At 39.4% G+C, this 22,107-nt stretch overlaps 2 protein-coding genes across 5 annotated transcripts in view; both read left to right on the top strand.

The window, feature by feature from the left end:
- Nucleotides 1-22,107, top strand: part of LOC112575321 — a 72,741-nt gene that overhangs the window by 36,565 nt on the left and 14,069 nt on the right. The window lies entirely within an intron of this gene.
- On the top strand, nucleotides 888-18,272 carry LOC112575323. Its single transcript, XM_025257091.1, has 29 exons — nucleotides 888-1,131; nucleotides 1,627-1,855; nucleotides 2,426-2,553; nucleotides 3,013-3,107; nucleotides 3,282-3,494; nucleotides 3,819-3,854; nucleotides 4,429-4,551; nucleotides 4,968-5,169; nucleotides 5,685-5,834; nucleotides 6,107-6,229; nucleotides 6,390-6,665; nucleotides 7,431-7,501; nucleotides 8,427-8,554; nucleotides 9,610-9,692; nucleotides 10,238-10,450; nucleotides 11,334-11,393; nucleotides 11,547-11,724; nucleotides 12,215-12,309; nucleotides 12,531-12,740; nucleotides 12,930-12,986; nucleotides 13,102-13,166; nucleotides 13,494-13,607; nucleotides 14,016-14,097; nucleotides 14,309-14,524; nucleotides 15,221-15,283; nucleotides 15,881-15,960; nucleotides 16,350-16,469; nucleotides 17,130-17,224; nucleotides 18,136-18,272. The coding sequence occupies exons 8-28, from the start codon at nucleotides 4,989-4,991 to the stop codon at nucleotides 17,148-17,150; spliced, it is 2,586 nt and encodes an 861-aa protein (XP_025112876.1). The 5' UTR covers nucleotides 888-1,131; nucleotides 1,627-1,855; nucleotides 2,426-2,553; nucleotides 3,013-3,107; nucleotides 3,282-3,494; nucleotides 3,819-3,854; nucleotides 4,429-4,551; nucleotides 4,968-4,988; the 3' UTR covers nucleotides 17,151-17,224; nucleotides 18,136-18,272.

Below are 22,107 nucleotides of genomic sequence, written 5' to 3'. Positions count from 1 at the left end.
AACGACGACGACGACGATGATGATGGTGATGAGGATGATGATGATGATGACCACGACGACGACGACGACGACGACGACGATGATGATGATGATTGGATGATAATTGATTGGGTGATTATTGATTGGATGATGATGATGATGATGATTGATGATGATTGATGATGATGTACACAAGTGCATTTGACCTTCGTGTCTTTCTTATCTGCAGACAATTCCAGACTAGTGTTTGTTTGTGCATCATATGGCTTCGAGACTAGATGAACTTTCGCTAACCTCTTCACGTGTTTACGCAACCAGACTCTAATGTCTTGTCGACCAGCTGATTGACGGAGCAAGTCGGTCATGTTTGCTCGGCCTCCATCATCTTAGTCCATGTACGAGGCCGCGAGAAGATGCAAGTATAATAAACAGCACATGCATCTAGTCATGAAGATATCAATCCCCTTTAAAGCCACAGGTAAAACACTTTCCCTTACAGCTAGACCAGCACTTCATTTTCCAGACGCTAGTAAAATTTTCAGCAAACAGAAATACAAGTGTAACACGAGCTCTTTACGAGGTAACTCTCAACACAACAATTATAGAGAACGTATGACAAACCTCAGCTTTCTATATATAAGTATTATATAGGCATAACATATATAGGTATTCATCTTTAGAAACGTGTTTCAGCACTTCTTTCTGAAAAGATTGAAATATGTGACCAAAATGCACCATACTTAGGAACGTGTATTTCTGTTTTCTAAAGAACTTCAATGTTTACTACTCAGACATCTGTAAGTCTTCTCCCTAAAGTATATGATCATAAAAGTACTATACACTCCTTTATGATTTACTGTGCACTTTTATACTCCCATGTACTATAAGCATATCAGAAAGGCTGCTCAACATTTTGCTGATGGTGTAATTAAAGAGGATGAACGTTGCGATAACCCCGTGCATGAGGGACAAGAGTCACGTGGTACGAAGGGTGTGAAGATATTAATTGCAGTCAGCTGCCAGTTCCATAAGCCGACCTCACTCTCAAGTTTAAAAGTGCGAGAGGGAATCTCACTGATGTCAAATCAGACTGGCAGGACAGGGAAGGACAGACCTGGACTTCGCGATTTGTTGAGGGATTTGCAGGCGCTTGTAAGTACTAGCGAGCATCAATGCTTTTGTGTGCATCTGTGTGCTCCTATGTATGTGTGTGTGTATTTGCATTAAGACGTATGTGAGAGTGAGAGAGAGAGAAAAAAAAGTAAGATTGCTCGCGATCGGGTGAATAAATATATATTTTTTGCATAAAAGTAACATTTGTTCTATTAGGCACAGTCATGCATATGAATAGATTTACCCCTCTGACAAAGCCTTCATTTCTCGTACGACTGTTTCGCACACTGTGCGTTTTTTATCCTGCTTACCCCAGACAGCAGAGGCTCACACTGACACCAGCATAACGACTGCGAGTGAGAACTCGTTTAAATTTATGTGACTTATATAATTATTAAACATTACTATTATATTTATTAGGCTCTTTTAAGACATTACATTACACGTTCCAAGTTTATTACTGTTATGGTATAACTTTTAATACTAAAGAATGTCACAAAAAATAGTTTCAGACACAAAAGTATAATTCTCCAGATACTAGGATAGGCTCGTCAGTCGGTGGAGGAATCTTCAATCGGGTGTGGCTTGGTTTGACTTTTGTCAAAGTGAGGCCATGATGTGGACGACTCGATACTGGTGCTTGCAACAGGTTTTGGTTGTCATGGTAACCACCTCGCTTATCTTGGGCATGTGGGGAGTCGCCATGGCGTTGCCTGAAGCAGTCGTGCAAAAGGACCAGAGACAAACTTCTAGGATCCCAATGGTAAACAGCAACACGCAAACAACACGAACAATAGCACACAACAACAACGCCTTGGACAGCTTGTGGCCTATTACAGATGCTTTACCGAAAGTAGTTTTCTCTGTGGTTCACATTTTATTATTCAATTGTGTACATCTAAAGGAAGTCGACTCTTTAATAACATTGCTAAAAGGAAACTTTAAAAAAAAAAAAGACTTTACTTCATGTCCCTTGCGTGTGTGTTTGGGGGAGGTTTAAACCACTAGCTTTTCATCGCATTAAAGACCATCGGTAAGCAAGCAAAGTGCACAAGCTTTAGTGCCCGTATGTCCCATTGTCTTGGTCAACAGGTGCGGACTCAACATTTTGACCAAACTCTTAATGTCTAAGAAAGTGACTTAACAAGACTGTGACACAGACACGACTAAATGTTTAAGAACTCTAAAGAAAAAGGCAAGCTATCCTAGCTAAAGCCCCAAACTTAAAGTCAGTGGCAGCTTGCCAGACCTTCTGTCTCTCTCATACTAAATCGCGAAATATCTCTGCTTTTTATTGATGTATTGTCGCTGATGCCAATGATGTTGCCAACAGATGCGGGGCCCGTGGTACGACGTTGGCCACACCACCTACATCTGGGGCTCTGACACGTGGACATCACAGAAATGGGACATGCTTCAGGGACCAGACGGGACGGCTATCATTCTTTATAGTGCCAAGTGGTGAGTTCTTCCGTCTGTGAAATATTGTTAACGAACTAGTGCTAATGCCTTTGTAATTGCAAACTAAAGAGTATACTCATGCTTGGTATATAGGAGCTCAAGCATGGGACATCCACAGAAGTACCGTAAACAACAGTAGACTGCAATCCAATCAATCAAAGAATAAATCAGTCAATCAATCATAAGCATTCACTCGTTTAAAGCGGGGTAAGTCGTGATAATTTCTATATAATTATAAATTGTGATAACTCATATGAATCAGATTAGTTTTACAGGTAGTATTGCTATAAATAAATCTGAAGGCTCACTTACGAGTATGTGTGTGTGTGCTCGCGCGAGTGTATTTACCTTAGTGTCGAGCCGACATCAAAAAATAATAATACACTTTTTTTATAAATCTGATTCAAAATACCATGTTTACATGGATGGCAACAATGTTTATTCGTCTGTTGTGGTCAGTCCCTCGTGTTCCGTGTGTATCAAAACTCACATTTACTCACTGGAGCCTGCGGGAGAGGAAAGAGCTTTTCTGGTCTCAGGACATGGAGAAACAAGTGAGCATGATAATGATTATAATGGCAAAGATGACGACGACGATGACGGTGATGATATTTCGTTTAAATGTACACGACTTTTTTCATGTGCCTTTAAACACATTATAAACGTTAATTTAAAAGAAGATTTTGGAAATGCCAAGCTCAGCTTATTGTAACTGTTTGTATGCACAGTGCTGTTTGAAATGAAGCGATTAGATGGATCAAGACTACTGTCAATAATCTGCTTCGACGGAGTTCTCTCCCACGAGGAATGTCGTCGCAGAAACCGGTTTCAGGTATCTGTGCTGTCACGTGACCGGACAATGAGCTTGGACGACTGGAAACGTCTTGAGAATTTGTTGCCAGTACCTCTGGCAGACTTCGATACCGCAATAGAGCTTGAAGGTAAACCTTCGTTTTAGGAATTATGTTTGGCTGATTGAGTAAGATTACGAGCAGAGGACAGTGAACTTGAGGATAAAGGAGTGCAAAGAATTTTCAAAAATTATGCAGGACTGACTTTTTAAGACAGTCGAGCTTACAAACTTGCTAAAATTTTCTGTATTTCATGCACTTTTCAAATTACTTTAGTTCTACCAATTCTCTCGGTTTTGTATATACACACACACACACTGTGAACGTTAATGTCCGTTTGGAAACAACATTTTGTTTATCTTACTTTCATTGTCTTCATCCTGCTTTTAACTGCTTCTGACGGTTGTTCCTCAGATCCTTGCCCACCATTATTCGTCGAAGAACACTTTGGTATGTACGTGCCAATTGCATAACTTAAACAGATGCGCATATACACATAGTTTCCAATTCTTTTTTGTCGATAATACTGAAATACCAATCTACCCAGTCAAACATTTGTTACTGTTTTCGTAGTAATTTAAGAATATGTGTATTGCTATAAAATGCTTACAGATATATATAAGGAAACTCTGACTGACATGTTGTATAATTCACCAAACCTGCACACAGGTAATTTTTATGATATTAAAGGTCTTATCATGACCTTGTGTTAATCTTTATATTTATATCATACATCATAAAAGTTTTGGAATCATATTATAATAAGGCAGTGAGTCATTGCGTTTGTAAGTGCAGATGTGAGTTTTATTTTTAATAAAATTTCGTTTAAAGCATTTTAACAATTATACACAAAACATTTCAAACTCAAAATACCGTTATAATAATATCTCGAAACTATTTTTCTTGTCTTAAATATGTGAGTGAGAATAAACGTTGTAATCATTCTGCATGAGTGCTAAAATCTTTTCAATACGTCCCTCAAGCCGTTTGCCGGGAAGATGTCACGTGGTCACGTATGTTACAGTGACGTCAAGGCTGGTGAGACCTATAACATCAGCCGTTTACAGTGTGGGGGCGCTAGTAGGTTCCTCTGTAATGCTTGACTGCACGCTGCACGACGACGATCCCCCCTGACGAGGTCGCTAATGTAAGCATATCATCTTCCCCATAAAAACACCTTTCCAATCTCTTATTTATTGTCAAAATTTTATATTATTCTTCCGGATGCACACAAACGTTTGGGTAAAAGTAAAGAAAGACCTGTCAAAAATACATCAGAGAGAAAGTTAGCAAAATAAAGTAAAAGAAGACAATAAAATAAATTGTTTTAAAGATTGGAAGTAATACTTGCAGTGTGAAGAATTTTCGGGATAAACTTTTACCTATGACAATGTTCAACACAAGGTTTAAGTATTTTGATGACCCCTATTTCCTAAGGGATGAAAAGCTCGAGAAATAGGAGTAGAAGGAGGGGGAAAAGAGTAGTAGTAGTCGTAGTATTACCACCATATGTTTTATACGCGTTGTATTTTCTCAAGGTAAATTAGTGTTCCTCTTTTGCAGGTGTATTGGGTACAGGAAACAATGCGAAGGCCGCTGACGAGCAGCTTGAAACGTCAGACTGACGACTTCCGGTTCACGGCGCTACAAACGCAACCCCGGCGCTGGAGCCTGCGCATCAACCAAGTCACCAACAGGGACAATGATATCTACGTTTGCTACACGGGTAAAAAAACCGTGGCAAAGTTCGCCATTTTTGTCGCAGGTAACTCAAGACCACGAGATGCAATATAATGCGTGTATCTATACCTGTCTATTTTTTTTTTAACTTCTCCACTACTTTCAGTGTAGTGTCATTTGCTTTTTAAAAACCTAATTCGGATGAATGTTGATATCAAAACTTCTCTGTGGATCTTAGACTATCTGACCAACAGACCCGAGTTTATAATAATTTCCTATAATTTCATTTCTGATGCTCTGTATATCAATACTGCTATTTTGTTATTATAGTCTTGTATCATTATTTACTATTTTGCTATCGCAGTTCTAATGATCTGTTGCACCCACTCATTTATTGTTTCTTCTGTGCCAATTGGCACTTTCGTATTTGAAATCTTATGGTAATGCTATTACATCTTTATTACTTTTTTATATTACTATGTTGGTATTATCTTAATAATCATTTGTTCTTGAATATCTGCTGCGAAAGTCAAATGTGCTTAACATCCAATGGAGGTAACTGCGGATATTGTCTATGCCATCTACAATCGCTGGTTTTAGTTCCGCCAACGATCACCAGGACCACTGAGATTATCTCTGCCGTGAAGGGTGAGGCGGTCTTCCTAGAATGCCAGGTAAACGGCCACCCACAGCCTTCCGTAACCTGGATGAAAAAAGTAGGGGAGGAGGATCAAGAGATCTGGGAAACAGGTAGTTATAGAAGTTAAACTACTATTCTTCTGTTAGCTCGTCTTTGCTTTCAGTGATAAATACAAGATAAGAAAAGCTTCTTTTGGTTACGAACGATGTATGGTCCATTTTGTTCTCAGCAATATGGATACATCGTATTAAAGGGAATCTAGACGATAGGTAAGGCATAGCTAAATGATAAAGGTAAGGGTTTCCTCTTGGCCTTATGATGAAAAGGATGAAGTTGTGTCCCCTCTGTAAGTATTACCTACAAGGTATTGATTGTTCTTCAGTTGGGCAGGGGGAGCAACTGCGACTCCTGGATGTGCAGCCCAGCGACAACGGCGTGTACAAGTGTCTGGTGAACAACGGCTTTGGACCGACTGTTCGTGCTTACGTCACTGTGAACGTGGCCTGTGAGTAGTTTGTGTCACCATGCTTTATTCGCAGTCTTTGCTTCTAGTCTAGTGAGGGTGATCGCAGTGAGATAGCCTTAGTTGCTGACATGGCTAATTAACTAGTTAAGAGTTAATGTTCCCTTTTGATGACATCTCTTTCTCTGTCTTTTATGCACAGTTCCTCCAGAAGTAAGCATCAGCGAGCAAGTTATCTACAAACTATATGGGGAGACTGCGCAGATAGTCTGCCAACTTCCCTCTAACCTGAATGCTTATACGACGTGGCTACGGGACGGCGACGTTCTGCGGGCGGACGAGAATTACGTCATGACGTCTTTGCCCAGCAACCAGCACGTTCTGACGGTGCGGACGTTGCGCAGGGAGGATTTTGGCGAATACGTGTGTCAGGCGACAAACCACTTGGGTAGAGCCAGCGCCAAGGCCTACATCAAAGGTAGCCTTACACCCTGCACCATACTCTTCTTGTCTCTCTTTCTGATTATTTCTTTCCACTCATGCTTATCTTTCTACTTTATTCTCTCACTCTATCTCTTCCCTCACTTCTTTCTGTTAACTCTTTATTTCTTCTATTTTTCTTCTATCTTCTTCGCTCTTTTTTTTCGTTCCCCTTTCTTTCTCTTCCATTCAATGAATTCAGCTCTTAATTTAGTTCTCATACTCTTCTTTCGTTTTTCCTTATCGCTCTTACTTCCTACATTAAATTTTCATCAATTCATGAACAAACAGTTTAGATAAATATCTTCATTCTGCGTGCTTCTTCAAGCAAAACTCTTCTTTTAAAGAGATAAAAATAATATACTTTTTCCTGTGCTTATCTTTGATGCCTTAAAAAAAATGTTTATTCGTGTGTATTTTCTTGTTTTCCTTGTTCGTTATCACATTCTGTCAGTGCTTTACTCTTTCTCCGGACACGTTCACATGCTCTGACCGTACATTTTTGTAGTACACACACACATGTTGAAAACCTGTTATCATCGTTATCACAAGAAGCGATCGGAAGAGCTCTAACTTGATATTACAGCTGTCGGAAGACTAAACAAGTGTTATATCACTTGCAACTGTCGAAAACACGGTAAAGAATTGTTAAACAACAAGAAACTGTTCTTAGTGTTTGATATCTTAACGTATTTACAAAGTACGCTTACACAATAAGCATTCGGTAAAAACATCTATTGCTGCCCAACGTCTTGTCTTGTAGAGTCTTGGCCAAGTGGAGACCAGTGTAAAGTTAACAACATCCCTGCCATGACCAACTTCACCATCGAAACGGTGGGTATATATCTAACCCGCGTTGCCTCTTTAGTGAGACGCCTTTAAAAAAAAAATTATTAATCTTGGACACGATCGAGAAGCGAGAGATTGTCCTTACTGGAGAATTGCTTTATGTCGGTCCAAGGGTTAAGCAAGGGTCATGCATTTTGAATAAAAGTGTTAATCTCAGCATCTTGAGGGTTAATTTACACAGATATCCATAGTGTTCAGGATTGAGGTTAAAGTGTCCTGGGGTAAAAGGAACTATGAAGGCTTTGGAAAAATAATTCAGTCTTCTGCTTATCTCTTAAAGCCCCACGAATCAAAACTATGATAAACATTGACAGTTTTACTGCGCATAAGTAACTTTCCACCTTTAAAAAGAAAAGCAGGTAAAACATTAAAAAGTCTAATCAAAACAACAAACTTAGCAAAGTAGCATAATTCAAGTTAAATAAAACAAATCAACCAAGCAGCCGACAAAATAAAATGAGGAAATAAACAGTCAAATAAAAGCAACATGATCCGTCATATGACTATGCTAATTTTTATAGCACTCAAATATTTACTGAGACATTAAAATACCCGTAGCATTGAACTACATTAATTTATTATTTATTTTTAACATTAATTAGAAGTAGTGATAAAATGATCACGAATTTTTTCTATGTCTGATGACTGCATCATTTTGATGCTTACATCACTGTGCTTTTACTTTTAATAAAGGAATGATGACTTATGAACTCCCCGAAACATTATTTGTTTTCATGTTTCATAAAATCACATAAAATATACGAAAAGTCTAGTTAAATAATGTACTGGTCATAGCATGCTTTGAAGTTTACATATTCCTAAGTCTGATAAATGTTACCACGCTTATTACCTGTAACATTTGGAATAAAAACAGATTTTTCAACTGACCTCCTACTTCTTATTTTCTTAGGTGCTTAGTCAATGGGAGCGCTTGCATGCAACGCCTTTTATGTCGGGAGCGAAGTTGATGATGTCTATGGTACATGGTGAATTTCTTGCTTACAGTGGTTCAAAACTGTTTTACTTCCGGCAATACAGGTATTTTATGTTCAGGTCATCAAGCCGTTAATCATCTAAAAAAGAAATGAACTTGATTTTATTAATTCAAAATCCTTTGCGTGACGTAGTTTCCACACTTATTGCTTATTTCAATGGTCCAAATCGAGACGTCACGTTTGTAAACATGTAGTATGATCCCAGCTCTCCCATTGGCTAAGGCCCTCACACAATCGTGACGTCTGCGATTTGACCTTCTGCACATGGTGATGCTTGTTGACGTGTGTATTGAGAAGGGAGGGAGTATGTATACCTGGATTTTAGGAAATAGTATCTTTCATTCAAAATAAAAATTTATACTCGACTAGGGACTTGTGATTTTATCTTTTTCATTTTTTTTCTTTGGGTTTCCCCCTACTGTATCTTTCAATGGATATTTGCTCTTTCTTTATTTTTCATCTGTGTATAAGTATCTATACCTAATTATGGCAGTCTGTAAAAATACAATGTAACCTAGGTTTTAGTGCAACAAAAGTAAGATACGTGTAAGAAAATCTCTTCAAGCTTTCAATATAATCCTTGCTGAAACAGTTCTTCTATTTGCTTTAAAACTATTTTTACTAGTTCGGATACATACCTCTAATCGACTAGCTTATGGTATATCAATATATTTGTAATGGTTACGTTTTTGGTGCGTACGTATTACAGAGTATCTAACAACACATATCATAAGTAATATCCATAATCACAACAAAGAGACGTTGGCCTCTTCTGTGTGTTAGTTTTTAATGATAGTTTAAGATACGTCTGACACTCCCAAGGGGTTGGAGACCCTGATCTTTTTATTCGTGGGTACAGCTCTCGTCTCGGGCACGCTGTTCTTTTTCTGCATTTGGCATCTGTGTACAGTGCTGGCTGTCTTGCTGTGATATAGTCTTAGATGCTTGCGCAAATTTCCTCCTCCCTCTGCCTTTTTCTGGTGAGCACATGTGTGTGTGGGGGGAGGTGCTCTCGTGCGCTTGAGGGAGGTGTCTACAGATGTGTTTAGTGAAGGAGTGGACATAACCGCTGACAAACTCATACTGCTTTGACTTCAGCGATCTTACGGAACAGTGCCTAGAAACTACGGAGTACATCATGACAAGATTAGATACAGAAGGGGATTATTATGCACGATTTGGTGAGCACAATGCCTTTTTCTGTATCGAAAGTCCACTTTTTCAGACTTTCAAAGTTCTCTGCAAAAAAAAAAAAAAACAACAAAAAAAAAAAACAACAACAAACAACAGAAAAGAAAAAGTTTGGGAATTTGAATTTAAAACACGTACGTGTTCAGTAATTGTTTACAGTAAAAGTTTTTAACAATTTCCTGGTTAATTATATATTTTGTTTACTATTTATTAATACGCTCAGTCTGCTGAGTATATTTGAATTATCCTATAATGCAACTTTTGCGTTTATATGACACAGTATGTCTGTACCAATGTTAAATATCCTACAATTTCGTTGTTAGGAACTGCTTGTCTGAGATCAGAAAGCTCGTGACTGTGCAGGACGTGACATAATCATATGTACTCGTGACTATACAAGCCGGACCAAAGTGACTATGCAGGGTAGAACGTAATGAAATGTATTTGTGATAGTGCAAGATGTGATTAAATAAAGTGACTCAGTCGTGACTGTACAAGACGTGACATATTCAAATGCCTTACTCGTACTATGCAGCCCGGGTCAAAAAGTTGTACCAGGATTACAATTACTTGGTGACATACCTGTGCGTAAAACCCCACGACGACGACAGGGAGTGCCCTCGCGACAAGGTGCACGTGTCCATTTCGTCACGTTACCACGTCATCCCTAAAGACGTTCTGTCGGTGCTGTACACCTACGTCTCCAAGGGCTGTGTTCCTGTTTCCAGTCTCGTCGACATGGTTCCAGGTAAAATGTGTCTCGTAAAGAAAAAGGTGTACACAAGGCACTTCATCGCATCGCGAGCACGCGCTGTCCGTCTTCACTGCGCTGGGGGACTATTTGTTAACCCACTCACGCTGAGGTGTTCTATTTTTGTGCGCTTGTGTCAATGTTATTTTTCATTGTGTGTTGGGGAGGGGGTGGGGATGATCGAGATCATAAATTTGAGAAGTGGCTATTTACTTGTAAGACAGTTTTTTTTAAATATTTTAATCTTTGAAAGATCAGACAAAGAAAAACAAATAGAAGACGTAGATACAAAATTGAGTTCAGGCCCACGCTGGGGTGGGTATGTGTTGCCTACTGGGATTGTATGGACTTGTAAACGGGAGCCAATAAGCTCCTGTTATGTTTCTCTGGATCTCGATACTATGTTAATCCCATTTGTCATCGCTGTTATCCAACCTGCCATTTAAGTACAAGTCGTTTTTTTTATCTCCCCTGTCCTCTTTTCTCTGCAGAATGAATGGAGGTGCGTGAGAGCTTAATTTTGGTTTTTAGCCCAAATGACTGTGTACTACTTAAAGTAACATATGGTAATGTCCCTTCGACAGGTTTATGCGTATATTGCATAGAAGACGACAGCAGGAATATAAATCAACGAGCAAACAAATAAATCAAACAAGACGAAAAAAAAATTAAAATAACAATGAAACAACACAAAGTAAATAAATAAAGATGGAAAAATCTAATTTAGCTATCACAGTAAAGTTGGCTAGCAACGACCACCGTCTTTTAATGCAAAATCTGTTACCTCAGAAACTTCACCACAGAAACAAGACTTTCTCATACTGACTAGCAGATTCAAATTTAGAAATCCCTATTGATATGTACCTTTTTATATGTACAGGTCTTTGTAAAGTTTCTTCAGTGTTCGCGACGGTACCCGGCTTCGCAGGACCTATTGAAGGTCTGTGGTGTTATATAAGTTATAGAGTTGTATGTGTAACTCAAGTCTGAATATCGAGTTGCTTTACAAGGCAGTGAAGTAAATGTTTAAAGAAGTCGATGGTCGGATGTTTAAAACGTGAAATAAAATTTCACGTGGCTTTCTGCTCCCTAGAACCTTCTTGCACCGTGGATAGTCTGAAAGTTCCGTCAAACTTTAACGTCAGTGATGTGACTGGTACTTGGCATCTGGTGGCAACAGCTAGACCCGACAACAACAGCGCCGCCTACAGGAGTTCAGTGCACATTGTAGTGTCAGGTGACGACATCAGGATATTCTATCGAACTTACAAGTAAGACTGGCTCGTGTATCTATTCCCTTTTCTCTTGGTCTTAGATTCTGACCAACTGTTGCCAGACTCTGAGAACTAGCCCTTGTCCCTCCTTCTCTCGTTCTCTTTCTTAAGCATTCTCTCTAGTTAAATCCCGTCTGCAAGAAATGTTATCATTTGTTAAATCTGTTTGATTTGCTGTGAGTTATGAAATTCTTCATCCTGCTTTAAGCAAAGCGATTTTTTAACAGCTGAGAGTTGGCGGCTTGAACAACAAAGGGAAGTTGTTTCTATTTTTCCCTCTGTCTGTCGATTAGTCTTCGAGTTTTTTAGTCTACACAAATTTCGTTCCATGCTTTTTCTGCTCTTAGACAATCTTGCCATTGTTAAAAAAAAACTCCATTTCTAGATACTTTTTTTGTCTCCCCTGGAAGGCGATGGGAGGGGACGAGTTACTAACACATGAAACTAAAAAGCCCGTCATTGATAACGAAACTATTTTGTGCTGCAGCACGACCTCTGACCTGTGTGGTCCAGTGAACGTCGACGTGTTGCATTCATCGACGTCTGCAGGCAGATACACATACGGCTTTCGTGACGTCACAGGTGTGGCAGCGCCCTTAGTGTGTTCTCTAGCTGATACAATGTCAGTGATGTTGTCATTCTGAAGTCTCTTTGTCCCAATATAGATATTTATGGGAGTGTATGGAGGATCTATGCTATGTGTGTAGGCGATTTGTTGTAGGTAGATAATTTATGTATGCTTGTACGTGTATTCATGTGCATATATTATTCATGTATGTAGATATATATGTCATTATGTGCAGCCTACTCCACTTTTCTCTTCGCCGACTCGGACTCACTGGTTCTGATCACGTGTCTGGTCGTGCTGAGTGACGGCACGTGCAGACCTGACTCACAGCTCGTGGAAGTCTTCAGTCGTGGCGCCACGGTCTCAAAAAGACGTTTGGTGGTCCTCAAGCAGCCTGTGGCCAATGCCTGTGTCGACATTGCAAAGCTCCAGCGTACAGGGAGTGGTGAGCAGTGTTCACTGTCTTGCTGGGTCCTCTGTCTCTTCCGTCTCCTCCCCCTACACCCAATAAAATATTAGGACATTATAAAAATGCGGCCCATACTAATCGAGTCTCTGCCAGAGAATGTATCACAGCTATTGAATAAATGTATTTGATAATGTAATGTGCTCGATGGCGTAATATTTGTTTCAGGTAACTGCAGCATTCCGGAAACAGTATCTGGTGTCATTTTGGAGGACATTAGACCAGGTAGATAACGATAAATATTGTAAATAATTGCACAAACAAATGTAAAAACGTGTAAAGAAAAGTGTGTGCGTGGATATATATATATATATATGTGTGTTCATTTTGTTATGTCTAGACTCAGCACCCATCGGCTGTAGACACGACCTGGTGGCTATTGCTGCCGGTTTTAGCGAAGAGAAGGTGGGTCACTTTGATGCCAGGTAACAGTTTTCGCCCTGCCCGATTCGAATCTTCGTTCAGTGGTTTCTCATTACATGCTCTAACCTGCTTCTCTCCACCTTAGCACCACACTCTTTCACTGAGAAATGGCTTCATTGCCTTATGTATGGTCACTTTCTTCATTTCTTACATTTCTACCCTTTCTTTTTTTGGGGGGGACAAGGTAAAATCCAATGCTCTTCTCAGTTTACGTTTCCCGAGAATACGTTTTTTTATATTTCATCGATGGGTTTCATCTGTGTGGTGTTTTAAAACACCTTGCAAACTCTACCTGCCGTGGGGGTTCAGTTCCTAGGTCGGTGGCAGACTATCCACAAGACGACCTTTGACACTGGTGACGTCAGTGAGTCCATCGTTGTTAGAACACCTGACGGGCGACTTCAGCTGCTTGTGCGACAACAGGTATGATCCCGATATTACCTGACGATGTTAATAATTAAAAAGAGGATGTTTCTTAAGTCTTACCTGTAACGTAGATAGGTAACGAGACTTCCACGACAGAGGTAGCTATCTTTATACATGTGTACTTTCTGATCAAAACGAATTTCACTTGAGCACATTCGCTGATAATCAGATAAATATGGAAAGATAAATTTGACCAAAATTAACATATCTGATGTCATCGTAGGTAATTGAACTTTATCAAGACAAAAATACAAAAAGGTCACTAAACTAAAAAAAATAAGGTTTGTCGTCATAGGATAAACCTGTATCAGGGGATTTTCAGTAACTCACTGATTATTATAAATATTATTTCCATTTCACGAGAAAAGTTAAAGGTTTCACGCGACTTCCTCTCTGCTCTCATAGCACTGTCAGCCCACGAAAGTGCTGCAGCTGTTTCAGGAAAGTGCTCCTGGCGACTACACATTTGTCGTACACTCCAACAAAGGTCAGCATGTTGTTAGACCACTAATTTAATTAAAATTACTAAAAAAAATTACTAATTACTAAAAACAGGTAAAACGAGTTCAAATACGATAGAAAGCTATCTCGAACTGTAGCTGACGGTACCTTGATCGTTAGCTCACGAATTATTTATATCAAGTAGCATCTGATCTTGATTGCGTGTATCAGTCGCCATGTCTGCCTCATTCTTGCAGGGGTCTTCAAGGTCCTGTACATGGACGATGAGTTGGCGGTAGTCTACTGGTGCCACCATTTCCTCCAGAACAACCAGTGCAACAAGAGCTCGCTGCTGGTCGAGATCCTCGCACGAAATGGGAAGAGTAGCATCTCAGGTGACAAACTCCACCTGCTGCAGCAGCACATCGTCAACGTGTGTGTGGACCTGCAGCACGTCAAACGCACAGCTGAAGGTGAACGGCCTTTGTACATGCATCGTGTAATTTACAAGGATTTCTCTTTGCAGCACCGACATTTTAACGATGAATATCTCTTGAAGCAGACTAATCTCACATATGAAGTTGAATTACATTTACTTGCTTTAATTTTTAACTAATTTGATGGCAGATTCCCCAAAGTAAAAGGCAGATAACTTTCTTCAATATACACAAGGTTGAGCGTGGATACATTTGCTTGATAAAATCTCTAAAGCTGAAGTTAAGTATATTTGTTAGATACAATGCCAAACGTGAGTACATTTAATGGACAGAAACCAGAAAGCTTAAGGTGGAAACAGACGCAAATATGCCACGTAGCATTTTCGGACAATTAATTTTGATGTCCCAGAAACAGTTGTTAGTCCTTTACGTTTGAAAATTCCCCCCAACTCCTACCGGCAGCATACAAGTGACTGTGAGTACCCGATAAATTATCATCTTTGATGTGGGTGGTTAGGTGTGCATAAAGCTGTTTTACGAGAGTTTATGCCCTTTAGGGTAATTAATGTGTGTGTAGATGCCTACTTTTTGTGATTGCGTCCCTTCCTACGCTGTACTGACTGATGATGTCGATTTTGTCAAATTCTTAGTGAGTGAGGTCAGTGATCGAATGTTTGACAAAGTCCTAACTATCCAAAATTTTTCTAATTTATTTATTTTCTTTTGCCACAGACATACTGTGTACGATTCCAGCTAGAGTGCAAGAAGTAGTTGAAGAAGGGGAAGTAACGTCAGGTGGGTTAAGGAACTTGAATTAGAACTAAATTTCTCTTTCTTCTCCTATGACTTTTGTTATGTAGGGACCATATTTGTATTTAAATTCCTGGAAAAGTGAGCGAAAGAACACACACACACACACAGAGTAAGAAAGGTAGAGGAAGGATTAATGTAATTAATAAACAGAGGAAAGGAAAGAAGAAAGAAAAAATAAAAAGGATAAAGAGCACTTTCTTTGCAAACGTAGACTACATTTATTTGTGTAATATAAAGCTTATAAAGCTCTAATAATCTAGATTCTTTGACATTAGTAAACAAATATTTAGAATGTGAATAACACTGAACATCCCAGCCTTTGTTTTCGAATATTTCGATTTTAATACAGTTTCACATTTATTCATGCATCCTTAACAATCGATGACACTTTGTTTTATCAGATTAGAATTGTTGTGTTATTCTTATAGTTCTGATGATCTACGATTTTCCTTTTATCACTTTTAACATTTTTATCATTTCATTTCTTGCTACTTACATCGAACTTGTGTTGTGACCTTGTGCGACTTTGTACACTTTGTGGTCACCATCACAATGACATTCTAAGAAACTTTCTCACAGCTTATGATGTCCCTTCTTTTGACTGCAACGGTCTTCTCCTGAGAGGAATCAGAGATATCGACCTTGAAGACATAGCAAATGTGAGTGAAGCGTCCATGCATGGCAAATTCTTTTTGTGCAATAACAATTCCGTTTTATCTATCCTTGAACATAAATAAATAATACTTGAAGTCTTAATCTTGGACGAAAAACCACTTTAGAATCTGGGTAGGCAACGAATCAGTGGCTGGAACAATACCCGTGCCTATCCTAGGACTGGATAGCAGTTTTATCATGGAAGGTCAGTCTATGGAATGAGAGGGTTGGGGTCTACCTTCTGTGCCATTGCCTTGCACTCGACATGGGGAACTACTTATGAATGCCCTGCCCATGCGGCCTTTTGGTTATAAGGACTGCTGCCTTTACATTTAGAAGTTTAAACCAAAACTTCTATGAATTCATTAACAGGACTGCGTGCATATTTGTGCAGCTGACTGGAAAGTGGAATGTCTTGTGGCGGACGTGGTCTGGAGAGCAGCCACCGGAATCAAAGTACTTTTTACATCATTCGGAAGTTAACAGGACTGTTGACTTTGTGGCGAAGCTACGAGTAAGCGACTCGCACTCTCCTGTGTTAAAGATTGTGTTACTTCTGTGTGTGTGTGTGTGCGCGTGCGCGTGCGCGTTTGTGTGTGTGATAATAATTTTATTCAGTTTTTAGGCCATCTGGCCCACATCAACATCAAATCCGGTTGGTTACATACATAATGTATTAACTTTGGGTCATCGTGGTATATAAAAATAATTTTTTTGCATTAAGGGTTTATAGCATACAGTCAAATAATAATAATCAGAAAGATTCTGACATTCATTCCTATACCTCATGTGATGCACATGGTCATACAGATCTCCTTACAAACATTGTTTTTAAGTAAAGGACAGCTCTAATGATTATTCTACTCTCTAGGTTTTTACACGTGTATATTGTGTGTGTGTTACGGGTCGCAAGCAAGAACTATTAATTAGTATGGGAAACTGTAAACCGACTTGTTAGGTCAGCCAGGCTGGTCGTATGACACAGAGAACCTTTTTTTTGTCGGACGTCCTTGGTGTCTGAAAAGGTTCTGGAAGGTAACAGCGGGGAAAGGAGTTGAACAAAGCTTTCACTAAAAGAGTGTTCATAGAAGAATGATGTCCCTTATGTACTTATTTGTATATTATATACTTACATATTTGCTGATGGAATATACTTGATTATTTTTGAACGCAGCAACAACTTGAACACGTGTAAGCCTACAGAGGCGGTAATGCTGGAGTCGACCTCTGGCCTTGGGGACTACTACTCCAGTTTTGATGAGTCGCCAGGTAAGTAAATCAACCATTTTTTTCATTTGATGGCCAGATGAGTAAATCAAGTATTTTATCATATTTGCTAGCCATTTGAGGAAATAAAGCATTGCATTTTATTTGCTGCCCAGGTACTAAATATACCATTGTATTTTATTTGCTGACCAGGTGAGTAGACATTGATCATAGTATATAAACTTATATGTAAACATGGATTTATTATGCGTTACCTACTGACTTAAAGAGTCAATCAAGTGGTGAAATTATGGTAAAACATTTAGCTGTTATGGATACTGCCCATTGGAGCAAATTTAGTGACGATTGTTTTACGAAATAAGAAAATACAGTGACTGTTGAATTGAGCTCGTTGACTAGCTTTGTAAAGTTAGTAATTTTATTATGACTAATGATCGGTGTGGGAGAAAGATTAGCGATAAGGTGTTCTGGTAGCTGTATAATTTTCTGGCTTGATAAATATGTTAATTACATCCAAGAAAAAAATATATGGTGTACAAATTCCACATGAGACTACGTAAAGCTTATGTTTAGCATACTTTGTGTCTCTTTCTAGGTCCGCTAACACTTAGTGTCCCTGGTTTGGTCAGAATACAGTATTGATGCTAGCTGACCTCCTCAACGCTTTATTTTAATTCCTAATTCGACCGGTATAAAGCTAAAATTGTTTGTTAAGCAGAGTTGCAAAATTTGTTGTTAATTATTATTTAATTAGGAAAACATAACAGTCTACTGATCGATGGTTGATTAAGCCAATAGGATTATTCTGTTTGCTGATTATGCAATAAACAGCTTAATGGCATTTTATTCAACAAGACCGAATTACGACTTTTTAATTGCTAATTAAATTAAATTGTTTCTATTCGTTACGAGTTATACTTATTTGTAAACTCCTCCTACTCCTGGTGTAATAGCAAAAGTGATGAAGATCCTGTACGCAGACGACGAACATCTCATGACCCTGTGGTGCTCTCTGAATGATGATGCCGATTGCGTCGACCCGTCATTGGAACTCCTCTCCCGTCACACCCACGTAGATGACGACACCAGGCAGGAGATCCTGCGTCATGTAAACGTACCATGCATTGACGTCAGCACGCTGAAGGCGACTCGGGAAGGTAACGAGCGTTAACCCTCGTGAGAATGTATCAGCCAATCAGCTGCAGTTATCAGTTTGTTTAAAATTGACCTTGCTTCATGAATTTGAGAAAATGCTTTAAAATGTCAGAACAACTGCATGCTGCCAGTGACCCTAATGTCACGTCCTTTTGTTGACAGATGTCTGCAACATTCCAACTGACGTCATTACAGCTGCTTACGTCAACGGCATCCCCATAGGTACGTGCTATAACGTCATCTAGCTTCATTTTGTTTGTCCCCATTCTTGAAATGTAGTGGCAGCACTAGACCTATCGACCTTATATCCGTTTCCAATCGCGTTTGTGGCGAGGTGTAAACGTCTCTAGAATAACTTCAAACTCTCTGTGTTGGGACTGGCATAACATTGACTTGGGTGTCCTAGAACACAGCCATCGGACAAAGCAAATATTACGAACAATCCTGACAAAAACAAACACTTGTGTGGTAGAACCATTCAGATAAGGTCTTAGCTTTTGTGGACGTCCGACGTTAGCTAATCCCCTAAAAATATTACATCCATTTCTAACGGTTTCAGGGTACTCTACAATAGGGTGCCGAAGGGATTTTATTAAATCACAACATGGCGTCACAGACGACCAGGTGAGTGAGAAAGTAAACTACCGCGTAATGGGCGATTAATTAAGTGGCACAATTTTTGTGTTAAAGATTACTTTCCAAGTGTCCAAACTTAGTAAGGACTCTGTTACGATAGGGCATTGTGAACCGCTAGTTATTACGGAAGATATTCAACAAACGCTGCACGATCTCTTTTTTTTTTTTGTTGTGTTCCTGCTCATGGGTCCTTCTTTATCTCTTTCTCATGCTGGATGCATAGCTCTCTGCCTGTAGTTACTTGCATAAATATTTGTCTGAAATGGCTTTCATGTCACAGATCGCGGGATTTTGGACCAGCATATTTCGGGCCAAACAATGGCACAACAGAATTCTCTCAGCGAAGACAAGATTTTATTTCAGCAAACTATCTGACGGCAACATATCCGTCCTGTACCGTCACTACAAGTGAGTACTCCCAGGAAGACAATAAACTCTGGATTTCGATTTTTTTTCCATGAAAGTCGTCAAGCAATATGCAAAAGGTTCTGATGACCTTAAACTCATCTAGCAGTTTAATACAGATACTGTAATTTCTGGATATTCTTTGTTTACAGAGTTAATGTGTTCTGTTTGCGTGGATGTGTGTGTTTTTTTACAGCGAAGAAACTGAAGACTGCTTGCCTGCTACTCTTATGAAATTACAAAGACAGGAAACGCACGGCGCAAGTTTCTCCACGGGAGCAGGCGGCAAGTCTGAGTTTTCTAATCCAAAATAATTTCCTATAAATTTAAGTCTCATCGTATTTTTTTACAAGCAGTTATTAAATCCGTTTAAATGCTAACGACGAAGACAACGACACTGATTGATTGATTGATTGATTGATTGATTGATTGATTGATTGATTGATTGATTGATTGATTGATATGCCGCTACCGTTTGTACAGGGGTGCTCAAGGTGTTATACTCGGTCAACAAATTCATGGTCATCCTCATCTGCGACAGTTTCCTAAAGGACGATACCTGTGACCCCCAGACGCAGGACTTTTTCGTTTTGTCACGTGACGGAGCTGAGCCGAGTGAAGACCTGAAGCACAACATGACCATCCTGGCGGCTGAGGCCTGCATTAAGCCAGACTCCCTCCAGCAGCTCTCAGATGGTGAGGTCATGCGCTGTTGCCAGTCTTACTGTAAAGCCTATAGTTGATGTTTCTTAGTCCACCAGGCTGTTGTCGTACGAAGACTTGTTAGCGATTAGTTGTCATGATGAGCTTACAGTACACTGCTCTGGCCGTTTCTTTCGTTTTGTTTTTTCGTCCTAGACTGTTGTCACGATGTTTCCTTTAGGGGACAGCCTTCATATTGCAGTTACTATGCTATATATCACCAGTCTACTACCATAATATCTCTTGTCTATGTCAACATGGGGTATTATTTTATTACTAGACTCGGGCTAGTTACTATTCCCTGTCATACTTGTGGTGGGGTCCCTGTTGCTAAGACGTTGTCATGTTTGATGATTTGTTGCCAAGTCGTTGTCATATGTTGACCTGATTATTATTGTCCTATTGTCACGTGATGTCCCTTGCTAAAAGCTGTTCGTAAATAATGGTTCTTTATCTTTGAGATACATAACACCATCACATGATAACAACATACTAAGGGCTGTTTCGTGTTGCCATGTGATGGTGTTCGTACTTGATCGTTATTTGGTAGCTCTTCATGGCTATTTGCTGTTGATTGAAGTGAAACTAACTAGATTTATACATTATAAACAGACATTGCTGTACTGTTAATTTTTTTCAGACTTTGTAAACAGTAGGTATCCAATGGTCATAAAGAACGATCTCTGAAAATGTGCAAAATATCTATCTTATTAGATGTTTAATATAACTAGATAACCGAGGTCAGTTAGCACTGAAATCATCTGTAGAAAGACTGAGGATGAATATCTTCCCCTCATTTTGTGGAAACAATGGTATTTATAGACAAGAGGTGCTCCCCAAAAGTTGTCTGACTAAATATTTTAACAGTATCTTAAAAGAAGTGAAGCTTATGTTCTTTCTGAACCAAAGACGAAACTTTTTGTATTGTTGTGTCCAGATAGCTGTCCTCTTCCTGAGGATGTGCTGGAAGATGTGATGTCGGGAAAGCTGCAGGAAGGTAAATACATTACCCTGCCGAGAGAAGGAACTTGAAAAGCTGCTTCTTCTTATGACACCGTGTTCAGCCAAAGACCTCTAAGATAATTTTTATTTTATGGACCACTACTTAATATGTTTGAATGTTTCCTGCCCTTCTCCTTCAGCCAAAGTTGTGCTGATACTTTTAGTTTACAACATTTCTACTTGAGTAGTGTGAAAGGGTCCCTGTATCTTATCATTTTTATGATCATTTTATGATCATCACATATCATTTTTATGTAATAGGTTAGTTTGAAAACCAACATTCTAAGTAAAAAAGATTCAGAAATTTAGTTAGATTCTCTAATTTTTGGTCCAACATGACATTTCTGTTAAACTGTTTTTTCAGACAGCATCTATATTCAAGCACTGTGTACTTTTTGATTTCAGACTACATGAAGGTGCAGTGTAAGATACGCTACATCGCTGTCGAGTCCAACTTCGACATAACAAAGGTGGAGTCAGACACACGATTCGGAATATTGACAATATACTAAACATTTTTTAACGTTACTTACAGAATTGGTACATCTAAGCCCCTATAATTTGAGCGAGTAATCGCCCCACATCTCGCACGCACAATGCGTTAGACTTTAACATTCTCGCACCCCATAGGTGTGTAATTGGTGACGTCATCAGTATTTAATTAGCCGGGTTACCTGTGTGCTTGTTATTGGTTATTTGTCGTCAGGAAAGGGCTTACACCTGGGGATAATTTCGTTTTTTGATCCTAGTCGCCCTCAGTGGATCATAGAGCAGCAACCACACTCCGCCATCGGACCTGGTTCTGGGCGTCCCTTTTTATTGGGACCATGTCCTGCCAGCTGTCTCCGCCTCTCTGTGAACTCTCCTCCATGTCTGTCTGGGTCTCTTAACCCTGCGCCTCCCCTGTGGGTTCCAGTCCAGAGCTTGTCTTGTTAAATTGTCTGCTGGCTTTTGCGAGTGTGACCGATCAGCCCCCACTCCGCTTCTTGATGTCTTGTGGCAGTGCTTGGTTTGGTCCTCTCCCA

This window comes from Pomacea canaliculata, linkage group LG11, assembly GCF_003073045.1.
Source record: "Pomacea canaliculata isolate SZHN2017 linkage group LG11, ASM307304v1, whole genome shotgun sequence".
Taxonomy (NCBI): domain Eukaryota; kingdom Metazoa; phylum Mollusca; class Gastropoda; order Architaenioglossa; family Ampullariidae; genus Pomacea; species Pomacea canaliculata.
Note: the sequence above shows the minus strand (reverse complement) of the source record. Positions and strands in the feature narration are given on the sequence as shown.

What these genes read in the sequence shown, in the direction of transcription:
- LOC112575323 (XM_025257091.1), top strand. Translation starts at nt 4,989, where the DNA reads ATGCGAAGGCCGCTGACGAGCAGCTTGAAACGTCAGACTGACGACTTC. An exon ending in AGCTGCTTGTGCGACAACAG is followed by an intron (nt 13,608 to 14,015) that starts GTATGATCCCGA and finishes CTGCTCTCATAG; the next exon opens with CACTGTCAGCCCACGAAAGT. An exon ending in ACCTTGAAGACATAGCAAAT is followed by an intron (nt 15,961 to 16,349) that starts GTGAGTGAAGCG and finishes ATATTTGTGCAG; the next exon opens with CTGACTGGAAAGTGGAATGT.